The 13227-nt window shown below is 43.7% G+C and overlaps 1 protein-coding gene across 1 annotated transcript in view; it reads right to left on the bottom strand.

Annotated features, from left to right (window-relative positions):
* The window catches only part of PTPRT (protein tyrosine phosphatase receptor type T), a 668348-nt gene that overhangs the window by 184965 nt on the left and 470156 nt on the right, over positions 1-13227 (bottom strand). Inside the window, exon 11 of the mRNA XM_045832856.1 lies at positions 7505-7778. Within this exon, the coding sequence (XP_045688812.1) occupies positions 7505-7778 (274 nt within the window). The remainder of the gene's footprint in view (positions 1-7504; positions 7779-13227) is intronic.

Raw genomic sequence — 13227 nt, 5'->3', positions numbered from 1 at the left:
TCCAGAGTTAGGAAGGTGTGTGCTTCCAGGTGGAGTCTACTGCACAAATGGGGATATGCCAGGTGAGGATGCTCTAATTCCCCCTCCCCTTCTCAGCAAAAGGGAAAAGAGTACAAATGTTACAGTAACTGTGACAGATGCCTTTAATGCATTGTCTCATTTAACCTCCCCCAAACTGGGGAGGTAGATCGTTAATCCCAATTATACATCTTGAGATGTTAAGTAACCAGCTTAAGTTCACGTAGTTAGTGACAGCTGTGATTCAAAGCCATGTCTGTTTGATGTCCAAGTCTCAGTTCTTTCCATCTTACCATGCCACAGAAAACCCACCCATGTGCAAAGATCCTTTTAACAGGTCTTGAACACAACCAAATATAGTTTCTTTCGATTCACTCACAGACATGGATTTTTTTTTCTAACCCAGCTATACCTAGATTATCCCAACTATTATAATGTGAATACACCACAAACATGATGACCTATTTGAACTAGCATCTGGTTTCTAACTGCTCTCCAGAGGTGATTGAATTCAGGAACTGGAAGAAGCAGTGAGAGAAAGAGAACAATCCCCCTTCTCCTTCCCACTTCACTTATTTAGCTCACCGTTTGGCAGAGGCATCCACCAGGTGAAACGTGTCCCCACTTGATAGAAAGAATATGGCAAGGAAAGAGTGTTCTCTCTGTATAAACAGAACATACACAACCACACTGCCCCAGAAGAGGTGGCTTCTGATAGATATTTGCATGAATTTGCCACACTTGTTTTGCATCCAACCGTTAATTATGGTCCTTTCAACTTCACAATCATGGCTAATGGTGGTGGGAAGCAGTGAACAGTAGATTCAGCAGACCTCATTCTGCGAAGAGTGTGAAAGAAACAACACAAAACTGCACCCCCCCACTGTTTACAACTGAGACTGTTGCTCTGGGTAACATTTGGAGGATTTGGAGGAAATCAAGGCTGTCCAGGAGCCTGGAGCTTTGGAAATGAGACAGCTGGGGGAAAGTTTTACTACTATGATTGAAAGAAAGTCCTGTAGGCCTCATCTGTCTACGGTGGAAATAGCCCAAAACCATCTCTCTCATGCTATGCTGAATGGAAATTCAGACTTTACTCACACTTACTTGGTGCCTTTTAGTATTTGAGATCTTTTCAAATGACTCTCAAAGTAAGTGTGTCAAGTAAGTATTACTATTTTCATTTTATAAGTGAGAAAACTGAGATGCAGAGACCACAGTTTGTAACCTCATTCATTCATTCATTCATTCATTCATAACATGGTTATCGAGTGTGCACTATGCATTACATATTGTACTCAGTATGGAAGATAGAGCAGCAAACAAAACTAAGTTCCTGCCTTTCAGAGCTCAGTCTAATGAGACAGGCATGCACTACACAAAAACAAATGCAACATAAACCATGCTCAGTGATACAAAGAAAACGAGTAGTTAATATGTAAGTGAGTACTGGTGTGGACGAATCTTAGATATACAACATGGGTGGGGCGTTCCCAGAGGATGTGATATGTTTGAAAGAAGGTGAAGGGATTAGCCAAGGGACACATATGAAGGCCCTGTGGACAAGGACAATGGGGTGGGGACTGACAATGGAAGTGGGGGGCAGGCTGGGCAGTGGGGGGTAATAATGGAAACAATTGTGACAGCATGAACAACAAAACATAAAAAAAGGACATGCAAAAAAATGATGAAGTCTGAAAAATAAGAAGGTATCAATTCTGCAAAGAATAAGTACAAGGGAGATTCAAGTAAAATAACAACTTGTGTGATGGTCCTGAAGTGAGAAAAGTATCTGGGAATGTTTGGGAAATAATATCCTAGAAAATGATCAAGAGAAGAAGGGTAGTAAAAGTGCAGCCGTCATAACCACATCTGAAGTACAATGCTGGATTTGGGGCATTTCTTTTTGAGGAGGGCAGCGGGACAAAGCAGTCTGTCTACGAGAGAACAGAATACCTGGATGAGAGAGACAGAGAAATCATGCCACGTGAGCAACAGAAGTAAGTGCATGTTAAATATCAATGAGAAATGGCTTGAGTAGCCAGGGATGATAGTTGGTGCTTTCATATTTTCTCCAAGGGAAAGATTTGATTTGTTCAAATCAACACAAGTGCTCAAGAGGAGACAGTTAAGGAGACAGAATGTGTCTTTACAGAAGGAAGAGCGTACTGATGATTTGCCTGCTCCCCCCAGAACCAACTCTCTCTCTCTCCAGAGAACAGCAGTGGTCAAGCTGAGGCTATGGAAGGACCTGCCGGGAATGCTTCACTGGAGATAACCTTGTTGGCTTCCAGTCTAGTGTAGATGACACTTCAAAATGTATCCAACTCTAAAATGCTATAAACGCTACATGTAAGACAGGTGTACAAGCTATTCAAAACAAATGGTTACAACATGGCCCGAGTCACAAGAAAGGCACTTCAAATTCAGCACCAAGGTCAGTGCCCCGACAGTCGGAACTGCTGTCGTGTGTTCATTAAGAAAGCACCCACGGTGCTGAGCCTCTTCTCATGTATCTGTGGGCCATCTGTATGTCCCCCTGGGAGAAGTGTCTGTTCAGGTCCCTCACCCACTTTTTAATTGGGATTGTCTGTCTTCTTGCTGTTCAGTCATATGAGTCCTTTACATATTTTGGAGATTAAACCTGATGTATCATTGGCAAATATGTTCTCCCAACATCACTAGCCATCAGAGAGATGCAAATTAAAACCAGAATGAGACATCACCTCACACCTGTCAGAATGGTGATAATTAATAACAAACAACATTAATCAATCAACAAACAACAAGTGCTGGCAAGGATGTGGACAAAAGGGAACCCCAGTGCACTGTCGGTGGGAATACAGACTGGTACAGCCACTGTGGAAAACAGTGCGGAGTTTCCTCAAAAAAAAATTAAAAATGGAGCAGCCTTTTGACCCGGCAATTTCACTGGTTGGAAAGTACCCTAAAAATCCCAAATCAAAAATTCAAAAGTACCTCTGCACCCCTATGTTCACAGTAGTGCTATTTGCAATAGTCAAGTGGTGGAAACAGCTTAAGTGCCCATCAGTAGATGAGTGGATCAAAAAACCGTGGTCCATTCACGCAATGGAATCCTACACAGTGGAAAGAAAGAAGGAGCTCTACCCTTTGCAACAGCATGGAAGGAACTGGAGACTGTTATGCTAAGGGAAATAAGCCAAAGATAAACACCATATAATCTCACTTATAAGAGTTTAATGAATAAAATAAACCAACAAGCAAGGTAGGACCAGAGACAACAGACTGGCAGCTGCCAGAGGAAACGGGGGAGGGGGGTAATGGTGGGAAGAAGGGAAAGGATTAGTCACAAAAACATGTTTGAATGACCCACAGACATGGACAACAGTGTGGGGACTGACTGTGGGAGAAAGGGAAGGGTAGGTGGAGGAGGGCTAAGGGGGAAAAGTGGGGACAGCTGCAATGGAAAAACAATAATATTAAAAAAAATTAAAAAGAAAGCATCCCTGGGTAAAGGCGATAACATTAACCTAATCAAATTCCCAATGCTAGTGCCTGTGAACAGCTCGCACCCTGTGAAAGTGTCTGCGAGGACTCTGAGCACCATGTCGCTTGATGTGCATGTGCTCGAACTCCCATCAGCGCTTACACAGCCGGCTCTAAAACACTCTGTGTTCACACAGGCCGCTGTGGAGTTTACAAAATGTCTTTACCTCATCCTGACAGCAGTCAACACTTAATGAGGGACCGCCACTCATTCCTAAATCTAATGACCAATTAATTTTCCATATCATTTCCCATATGCATGTATGTATGTATGTATTTTTGGTCTCTCCTCTACTAGAGTATAAATGCTCTGAGGACAGAGAGTTCTTTGTTTGGCTTACTGCCTTATTCCCAGCACTTAGAAGAAGTACACGTTTTTTTTTACAAATATTATGTACTTGCTAGATGTCTACTTAACTAACTAACAATGTCTAACTCTCCTAATGGCTTACTTACAGTCACACAGTTCCTGGGGCTCTGTGTGCAAGTGGTGTGATTGGACAGACCGAACGCTTAGCCACTCTGCTGAGCGAAAACAAATCCTTAATACCCACAGCATAAAGATGTCTGGACCATAACATAATCTTACTCTGCTCTGGCCGAAACGTGCAGGTGAACTTGGGAGTAATGAGATTGACTGAGAGTGAATTATTCAACCCGGCCCACGACTGTCTCGCAGCAAGTGGCTGTTACTCTCTCCTACACCTTGTTTTAGTTTCACTAAAACTAACTCTTGCAGTTTAACAACTTTGCTTCGTCCTTCATTTTTAATCTTCCAGTGACATAGATTTGCTGAAGTCTGGTTTTTACTTGACCCACGATAAGAGTTTTCCCCTTTTATGAGGGAAGAGAAGCACCACTTAAAAACAAATCTGGTGCTTTTGTCTTTTGTCACGACTTATAGTTGCCGATTTTTATTTTTACTTATAATTTCCTTTGTTTCTCCCCCGTTTCTTTGTAGGTTGTTTCATTTTCTGGCTTTTAAATGATAGTTGAGAAGGCAGCTTTTATGTTTAAAAACTACACTTTAAAAAAATTCTCAGCATCAAAAACAAAACAGTAGTATTTATTCCATCCTGTCTAAAGTGAGAAAATCAGCAGATTCTTATTTACGCTTATAAAATCCTCTTTTCCTCAGTTTTTATTGACACAATAATGAATTATAGACCTAGACCACAATTGTGAATTTTTTACACTGTACATCCTCTCTTTAAGTAATTCATTTTTATATTAGTCTTGTCTTTTGTAACATATTTAGAGCAAGCACTTAGCATTAATGCTATGCATAATTAGTTTCTATACTCGCTCGGGGTCATTTTACCCCATATTTCTTTATTTTTGTTTTCTCCACTTTGACTCATTGCTCAGCCAATTGCTCTTTGAAAGATTTATTAGAAGCAGGGCACGAGGGAGTCTGTGGATCCTGAAACTGTCTTTCTGATGTATTTGCACAAGAACAACAACTTGGCTGATCAGGAATTTGTGGGTTATAACATTTTCTCCTCAAAAATCCTCCGGGCTTAGCTGCATTGTGTGCTTGCTTTCCCACGTGAAGAAATCCGAGAGGGCCCAGGCAGAGATTTGTCAGCCTGAGAACAGCTTTTCTTCTCCTGTTACCCTTTCACCCAACCCAGTTCAGGAAAGCCTAAACACCAAATACAGTAACTTGAAGCAGGGCGTGTAGTCTTTCTCCCGCCAGAAAAATACAGCACTCTAAAAACACAATAGCCCCCACAGCTTTTCCTCTCTGTGCTTGTGAGGCCAGCTCTACCCTTAGGACGACTGGCCTTCGGACCCTACCCGTTCCGCTCCTGCTCGTGTCTCACTCCTGCGAATGTCAGATCCAACATGGGAGGCCACACGGTGTGGGCTTGAAAGCAGGAGCAACTACTGCTTATGGATGAGCAGGCCTTGCTCGTCTTGGACGTAGTAATAGACACTGTTTCCTCGACGCGGCAGCTTCAGCGTGGGGCGGCTGTATTCCCAATGGGAAAACCCCATGTCTTGAGAAGGGGGCCTGTGGTGGGATGTTTGGAGAGTTAACCCCCCAGAAGTCCTCCTGCCTGACCTGCTCTCCTGTCCGGGGCCAGTGATGCTCCACTTGAAGTCCATTTGTCAGTGTTTTGGGTTCTGTAGACTTGGTCTCTTGCTGGGTTTTCATGGGAATCTTCATAGGAACGTAACAGAGTGTGAACCGAGTACCGACAGCCACCCCGCTGTTCGAAGCGAGCACTCCTGACAGCATCTCTTAAAGTGCCTCCAAGAGCAGGGAAAGCCACACCTTGCCAGGGCCGTGCTGAGCCAAAGCCCTGGCTGGTATGGGATGCAGGGGACCAGGGGCAAGGCGGGCCCGGAGATGCTCCTGCCCACGCTCCCGTCTTCCCCCCTAGCAAGCCAGTGTTTCGTGCAGAGGGAGGAGCAGATGGACAGGTGGAAGGCAGTCTGGCTGCTTCTCTTTGCAATGTCATTGTCTCCGTGACGAGTGTTGCCTGAACCAGTAATACATGCAGAACTGAAATACCAAGGTGGAATTTAAATGGGTCTGTGGACATTTTAAATGTTAATTGGTTCCTCAAACCAGGTTTCTCACCAGGTAATGGGTGCCACTGACAGACTAAACCGTGTCTGCCACCAGAGCCTGCGCAGGACGTTCTCCACACACGTCACCGCATCTTGCTTTGGTCTCAGCTTTCCCTCCTCCAGGGGCCCTCTCGCTTCTCCAGCTACGCCGTGGAGCGCGGCACACTCTCCACTCCCGTGCGTTTCCATGAGGGTGCATGCAACGTAACCTTAATGTGAACTGTCGGGCCCAGTGTACATCAGCGGTTCATCGTGCATGTGTTGAATGAAACAGGTTAACGTGGGCTATGTCCATGAAAGCATCGTAGGTGGGAGAGACAGACTTATGCATAAGGGGAATTCAAGATACTTAGCTTGCAGAAACTAAGACCGGATGGGTGTGTTTGTGAAGAGTGGGAGTAGATACTACAGAATATCTTCTGGAACAGAAGGAATACCACCTGGGAAGGCGACTGCATTGGTTCTGTCGGTCCCTAAGGGTATAAACCCAGAGCAATGCACAGAAACCATAAAAGACGTATTTTGACTGATGAATACTTCATACAAAAAAAAGGCTACCTCACCTTTGGGAGAAAAAGTATTTTCTAATGTGGTTAATGGTCATCATAAAGAAGCTAGGGTGCACCGATTAACTAAAATATGCTTAGTATATTCATAGATATCGGATTAATAGGTATTTTATAGGTGAGGAAATTAAGATTCAGGCCATGTAATTTGTCCAAGTGAAACACCATTTTTTTATCCTCTCATACAGAGATCTGCAAAATTTTTCTGTGAAGGTCCATGTGGTAAATATTTCAGGCTTCACGGGGCGTAAAGTCTGTGGCAACTACTCAGCCGTACTGCTGCAGCATCAAAACAGCCATGAGACTATATAAATGAAAAAGCATTGCTGTAGTAAAAACAAAATCGGCCTGGCCAGGCAGCTCAGTGGGTTAGAGTGTTGTCTCAATGCACCAAGGTTGCAGGTTTGATTCCTGGTCAAAGCACATACAAGAAGCAACCAAGGAATAAATAAGTAAGTGGAACAATGACTTCCTTCCTTCCTTCCTTCCTTCCTTCCTTCCTTCCTTCCTTCCTTCCTTCCTTCCTTCCTTCCTTCCTTCCTTCCCTCCCTCCTTCCTTCCTTCCTTCCTTCCTTCCTTCCTTCCTTCCTTCCTTCCTTCCTTCCCTCCCTCCCTCCCTCTCTCCCTCTCATCAATAAAAGAAAAACTTAAAAAAAATTAAACAGCTTATTTGCCAAAATGAAGGTATGGGGCTGGATTAAGTTCACGGACGCTATTTGTCAAAGTCTGCCCTAAAGTTTCACTGCCTTCTCACCTGAGAAAGGGGAACATACAAACAAGACAAGCAACGGCCTCCATGTGGCCATACTTACACCATTGGCTTTGCTGAGTGCTTGGAAGTAGATACTGTAGCTTTTCAGAGGGGAAAGAGGGGGGTTCCAGTAGCCATTGTAAGTCTTGTTGTCGCCCACCGTAAAGGGCTGAGTGACGGGCAGGTTGGCGGGCTTCAGCTCAGCAGCGAAGTAGTGCAGAGAGTCGAGGCTGGAGGCGTTCCTGTAGCTCACAGGCACCGAAAAGCACTCAATGATGTCGGCCGCCCGCCGTGACTTCTGCAGTCTCTCCTCCTTGACAACCAGCTGATAAACACTGGACAGGGCAGAGAAGAGGCAAATGAACACTGGAGGGATGGACTGGTTAGTCATTATCATCACTTCTGTCGACAGCTAAACCTCCCTCCGGGGCTGCGGACTTACAAACCACTGCTTTGTAGAAATCTACCTCCCAAAGCCAGTTCACACGGGATGTGTCCTGGATGCAACTCGGTCCCAACCCCTGCAAACCTGCCTGCTCCTCCTACATTTGTTTCTTCCTTAGGGAAGCATAGTGCTGTCCATCGAGTGGCCAGATCTTACATTTGGGGCTCATTCTCGATTCCTACTTCCTTGGATCTCACTCTGCACCTCTAATCAACAAGCCCTGTCCACTTGACCTCATCAGTCTGCACCTGCTACCCCGCCTTCTCCTCCTCCCACTCATAATGTTGAGGATGGGCACTTCCCCCCTCTTACCGCAACTTAACTGGTCTGTTTTTAATTTAACTGATCAGCTAACTAGTCAATCCACTGATCTTCCTAGTCATATAGCACTGACCCTCTTCTCACACTTTCACAGGCTCTCCACTATTCGGATGACATGAGCCAAACTCCCCTTCCTGGCATTAGGGACACTGTGAGCCTGGCATCCAGCCCACCTCTCAAAAGTCTGATTAAGGAGGAGAGAAGAAACAGCACATGTACGTTGTGTAAGTTTCCTCGCCCTGATGCTTACACTTTAGGAAACAGTGTGGGAAGAAAGAAAAAGAAAGTGGGTATCATTTTGTTAATTGTGGTAACTTTGTCTCATCATCATGGTCTTGGAAATATATTCATTTCAGCTCTTTTCACCTTGCTGATAATGATAAAATCATACCTAAATGAGAATAACTCCCCAAAGTCCTACTTTAGTACAAAAGAATTGGTTGCAATAAACTATTTAGGGTTATTTGTAAACAACAAAATTTTTTTCCATGCTAGAAAGCTCCTGCGAGTACGAGAGAAGGATAACTGACAATGCTCACCTCGCACCATGGAGCATTTACTCGCACATTCCACCCCCCCGCCACCGTGACACCTGCTCTGCTTCTCCCAGTGAGAAGACAGGCATTTATGACCATATTTTCTGCGTCACTTAATGTGAGGATCTTATCTTGCAGGTCCCTGAAAGCTATACTGCAGCCCCACCTCAATGCGTGAGGCCAAGGAGAGTTTGACCCTTCTGACACCTCCCTGCTTTGGGTGTCCTCGCTGCGGATCACCTTTGATGTCCACTGCTCTTCCTCTTTGCTACAGTGACTGACCCCCAGCCCTCTTCTCCCCAGCTTCTCAGGCCCAGGCTTGCCAGAAACTTCCACCCTTTACTTTCGGCGTCTCCTGAGTCTAGAACTCTCTACTCCGGTCCCAAATCACAAGACCTGCCTCAACCCCTAGAGGATAGTTGCCTCACACACTTTTAAGAGCAACGCTTGAAGGAACTCCTCTGCAGGCTTCAGAGAGCCCTGCTGCTAGGCTGTCATGCTTCCTCGGAGTCTTAAACTAATGGTTTAGATGATGACTCCTGCTTTTCTGAGAGAGACCGGGACCTATCAGAGCCAGCCATCCATCACTGACACACCCTTTGTCCCTTTCTGTATCTAGGGAAGATGTCTCCAGCCAGAGGCTGCGTGCACTCAGGATGTGGACATCCAATGGTAGAGAGTACACTGCAGCTCGAAGTTGAAGTATCCTTGATTCCAGAAGAGCACACCTGGGCTCAGGTTCTCCCAGAAATAGACTTGCTTTAGTTCTAGTTCTTCCAGAAACAGACCCTACACCAAGGTTTCAATGCAGATGATGTGTTGTTAGGGAAGGGGGCCCCAGAGAAACCAGTGAGGGGATAGGGGAGAGAAAAGGGGAGGGAGCCAAGCCAGGATGGGATTTCAGGCAAAGTTCCAGTCTCAGTGCAATCCTAATGGGAGCTCTGGAGTATATCCTGTACCCAAGACTTAATCTCATCTCAGCTGGTCTCCCAGTGCCAATTGGCTACTGGCTGTGCACTCCACTGCAGAGACATCAAGTCCCAGGCACTCCCAGTTCTGTGTGTGGGGCAGACAAGGGGGCTGCAGCAGTCTAATGGCAAACACTGCAAGAAGGTCACAACGGACAGGTCGCAACGGTCACACATATGCATCAAAGCACACAGAAGCTGGTGGATGGGTACACTGCAAGAAAGGGGCAATGAGGAGACCTGAGTTGACACCTACCACAGTGCCCCCTACAGGGCACTCATGAGACTTGCATAGGAGCCAGGATCCAGTTGGACCTTGTACTTTTCAACCTTTGTTTCCAGCCCCACTCAGATGAAGCACATGGTGATATCCCATCAGTCCCAGGGACTTTTCTACCACTGATCAGGGACTTTTCCTTTTATGATACTATTTGTTTATTTGTAAACTTGTATTTTTATAGTTGTATAGGAGACAGATACGAGGAGTTAATAGATATACACAAATATGAAATATCTAAGTAATTGTGAAATAAAAACAGTTTCAGCCCAGAGGGAGTCCCTCCGGGCAGCTCCCACACCCTCTGAGGCTCCACTGGTCATCGAGCGCACCTTCACCCGAGAACACCGCAAAGTGCTCGGGGCTGACCTGTGCCCTCTGCACCAAGATTGCAATCAGGCGTTTCTCCCAAGAAGAAATGTAGAAGGCAAGATCTGGGTACCTAGTGAGCTCATTGCTACAGCTCCTCCTCCCCTGAGGACATGTTTATTGATTTTAGAGAGCGGAAGGAGGGGAAAAAGAGAGAGAGAAACAGCAATGTGAGAGAGAAACACTGATTGGTTGTCTGTCATCGGTGCCCTGACCAGGAGCCGAACCAGCAGCTGAGGCATGTGCCCCGCCCAGGGATCAGCAGGGTGACCTTTCAGTATGCAGGATGACGCTGCAACAACTGAGCCACCCAGGCCAGGACTAAATTTTTTAGACATCAAAAATTTATATTGATTGTTCATACTGATGTCGCCAATTCAAATCCATAAACACTACAGTCTTCCTCACCTTCCCCATTCTACATTGGCTTTTCCTTTTTTCTACAGTGAGACCCCGCATTTCCAACAGTGACATTTTTACTCATAAACTCTCTCCCACAATACACACAGAATCGTCAGAATTAACTCGCCAATGCCACAACCACTCTTAGTACTTATAAATGAAGCTCACGGTTTCTGTCCTTCCCTGCTCCAGTTCCCTCCCAGACAAGCCAGGCCTAAGCCGTGAGACAGGGCAGAGCAGGGCAGGCACCTGTATGGGGTGGGCAAAGCCAAGAGAGCGCCATATGAGGAGCAGAAGCCCACCTGGCAGCCCTGACGCCAGGTCAGGTGATCTGGGAGGTCAAAACAGCCTTCAGAGTAACATTAAGATGTTCGCCTTGTGCACTTTCAGTGTCTCACAAGTGTATAGTGGAGTTGGTTTGGAGCCACAGGAATTCTCTTCACTTACTTCAGTCAAGCAACGCAGGGCGACAGCCTGAGTGCAGAAGCAGATGCGGTGTCGAGCAGCTGTCCAGTGCACCTGACGTTAGAGGTCAGCAAAGACGTAAAACGAGGCTACACTTCTCCCTAAGTCACTTTTGTTTTAGAAGATAATTGTCTTCATAAAAATATGTTATTTATGTTATGTGTGATGGGCTTACTGCTATGGTTTATTTTTATTTTTTTATCTAAAGTTTTGTTAAATGAATGAATACTTAAAATATTTCTCAGTTGCATTTTCTATTACAGTGAATTGATATATGACATTAGACTTAACTCACATAAATTAAGCTTAAGGTTTTTAAAATTTCATTTGTGCCCTTTGACTACTTACCAGTTGACCAATCAGCTTTCTGTTTCTGTGAGTCTATTTTCTACGAGTTGGTTTTTCCAGTCTTTTGAGATATAACTAATAAATAAAATATGCATATATAAGATGTACACTGTGAGGCTTGAATAGATGTATACATTGCAAAATGGTAACACAGTTGAGCTAATGAACACATTCATCACCTTGCATAGTTACCATTGTGCATGGTGAGAACACAAGGTCTATTCTCATAGCAAATTTCAACTACAAAATACAGTGTTGCACAGCTCTGCAGAACTCGCTCATCCTGCACAGCTCCTGGGCCAGCGCCTCCCCATCTCCTCTGCCCTCCAGCCTCTGACAACTGCCACTCTACCCTCTGCTCTTACGAATGTGGCTATTTTAGACTCCACATGTAAGTGAGATCATGCAGTCGTCGTTTTTCTGTGTCTGACTTATTTCGCTTATTATAATATCCTTCTGATTCATCCATCCATGTTGTTGACAATGGCAGGATTTCCTTCTTTTTTAAGTCTGAATAATACTGTATTGTCTCTACACACCACACTTTTGACTTCACCAAGGTCACAGGACACAAAGTCAATGTGAAAAATTCAATTACATGTTTATCATTAGCAAAGAGCAATCTGAAAATGAACATAAGTAAGCAATTTCATTCACAGTAATATAAAAAATACTTAGAAATAAATTTTAAAAAGAATTAAAATACTTGTATATTAAAAAGTTCAAAACATTGCTGGGAAATTGAAGAAGATCTAAGTAAACGGAGGCATGTTCTATGCTTATGGTTTGGAATAGTCAATATTATAAAGATGAAAATTTTCAACAAATGCATCTATAGATTTAGGGCAATCTCTATCAGAATCCCAAGACACTGTCTAAAAACTAACAAGCTGATACTAAACTGAATATGGAAATTCAAGGATCCATAAGAGAAAAAAAGTTTAAAATAATTAAAAAGTTGGAAGGCCTACAGTTCCTGATATCATAATTTATGAAAGACAATACAGTTGATAGGTATAGAATAGACTTATAGATCAATAAAAGGGAATTGAGAGTCCAGAAATAAACCACTATATTTATGATTGATTGATTCTTGACAAGATGCTAAGACAATTTCATGGTAAAAGAATAATCTTTAAAGTAAATGATGCTGAGTTAATGGAATGCTCACATGAAAAAATAGAAATTTAAATTTATACTACACAAGAACTAACAGATCTAATAGATCATACCATCACAAAACATTGAGGATCACGGTCCTAAATGTAAGAGCTAAAGCTATAAAACTTCTAGGAGAAAATCTTCATGACCTTTCATTTTCAAAAGTGGTAAGTAGATACAACACCAAAACCATGAGCCATTAATGGGAGAAAGATGCATAAATTGGATGTAATTAGACATTTTTTTAAATTGGGCTTCAAAATACACTATTAAGCAAATAAGAATATGCATTGAGAGAAAATATTTGCAAATCATGTGTGTGTGTAAGATTCACATTCAATATACATAATTACAACTCAATAATAACAAGACAAACAACCCAATTACAAAATTGGCAAAAGATCTGACTAGACATTTCTAAAGATAAAATACAAGTGACTAATAAGCTCATGCAAAGATGGTCAAGCTCACTCATCATTAGGGAAACATAAA

The sequence above is a fragment of the Phyllostomus hastatus genome, unplaced genomic scaffold (genome assembly GCF_019186645.2).
Source record: "Phyllostomus hastatus isolate PE091 unplaced genomic scaffold, TTU_PhHast_1.1 phas_contig_17, whole genome shotgun sequence".
In the NCBI taxonomy this organism is placed as follows: Eukaryota; Metazoa; Chordata; class Mammalia; order Chiroptera; family Phyllostomidae; genus Phyllostomus; species Phyllostomus hastatus.
Note: the sequence above shows the minus strand (reverse complement) of the source record. Positions and strands in the feature narration are given on the sequence as shown.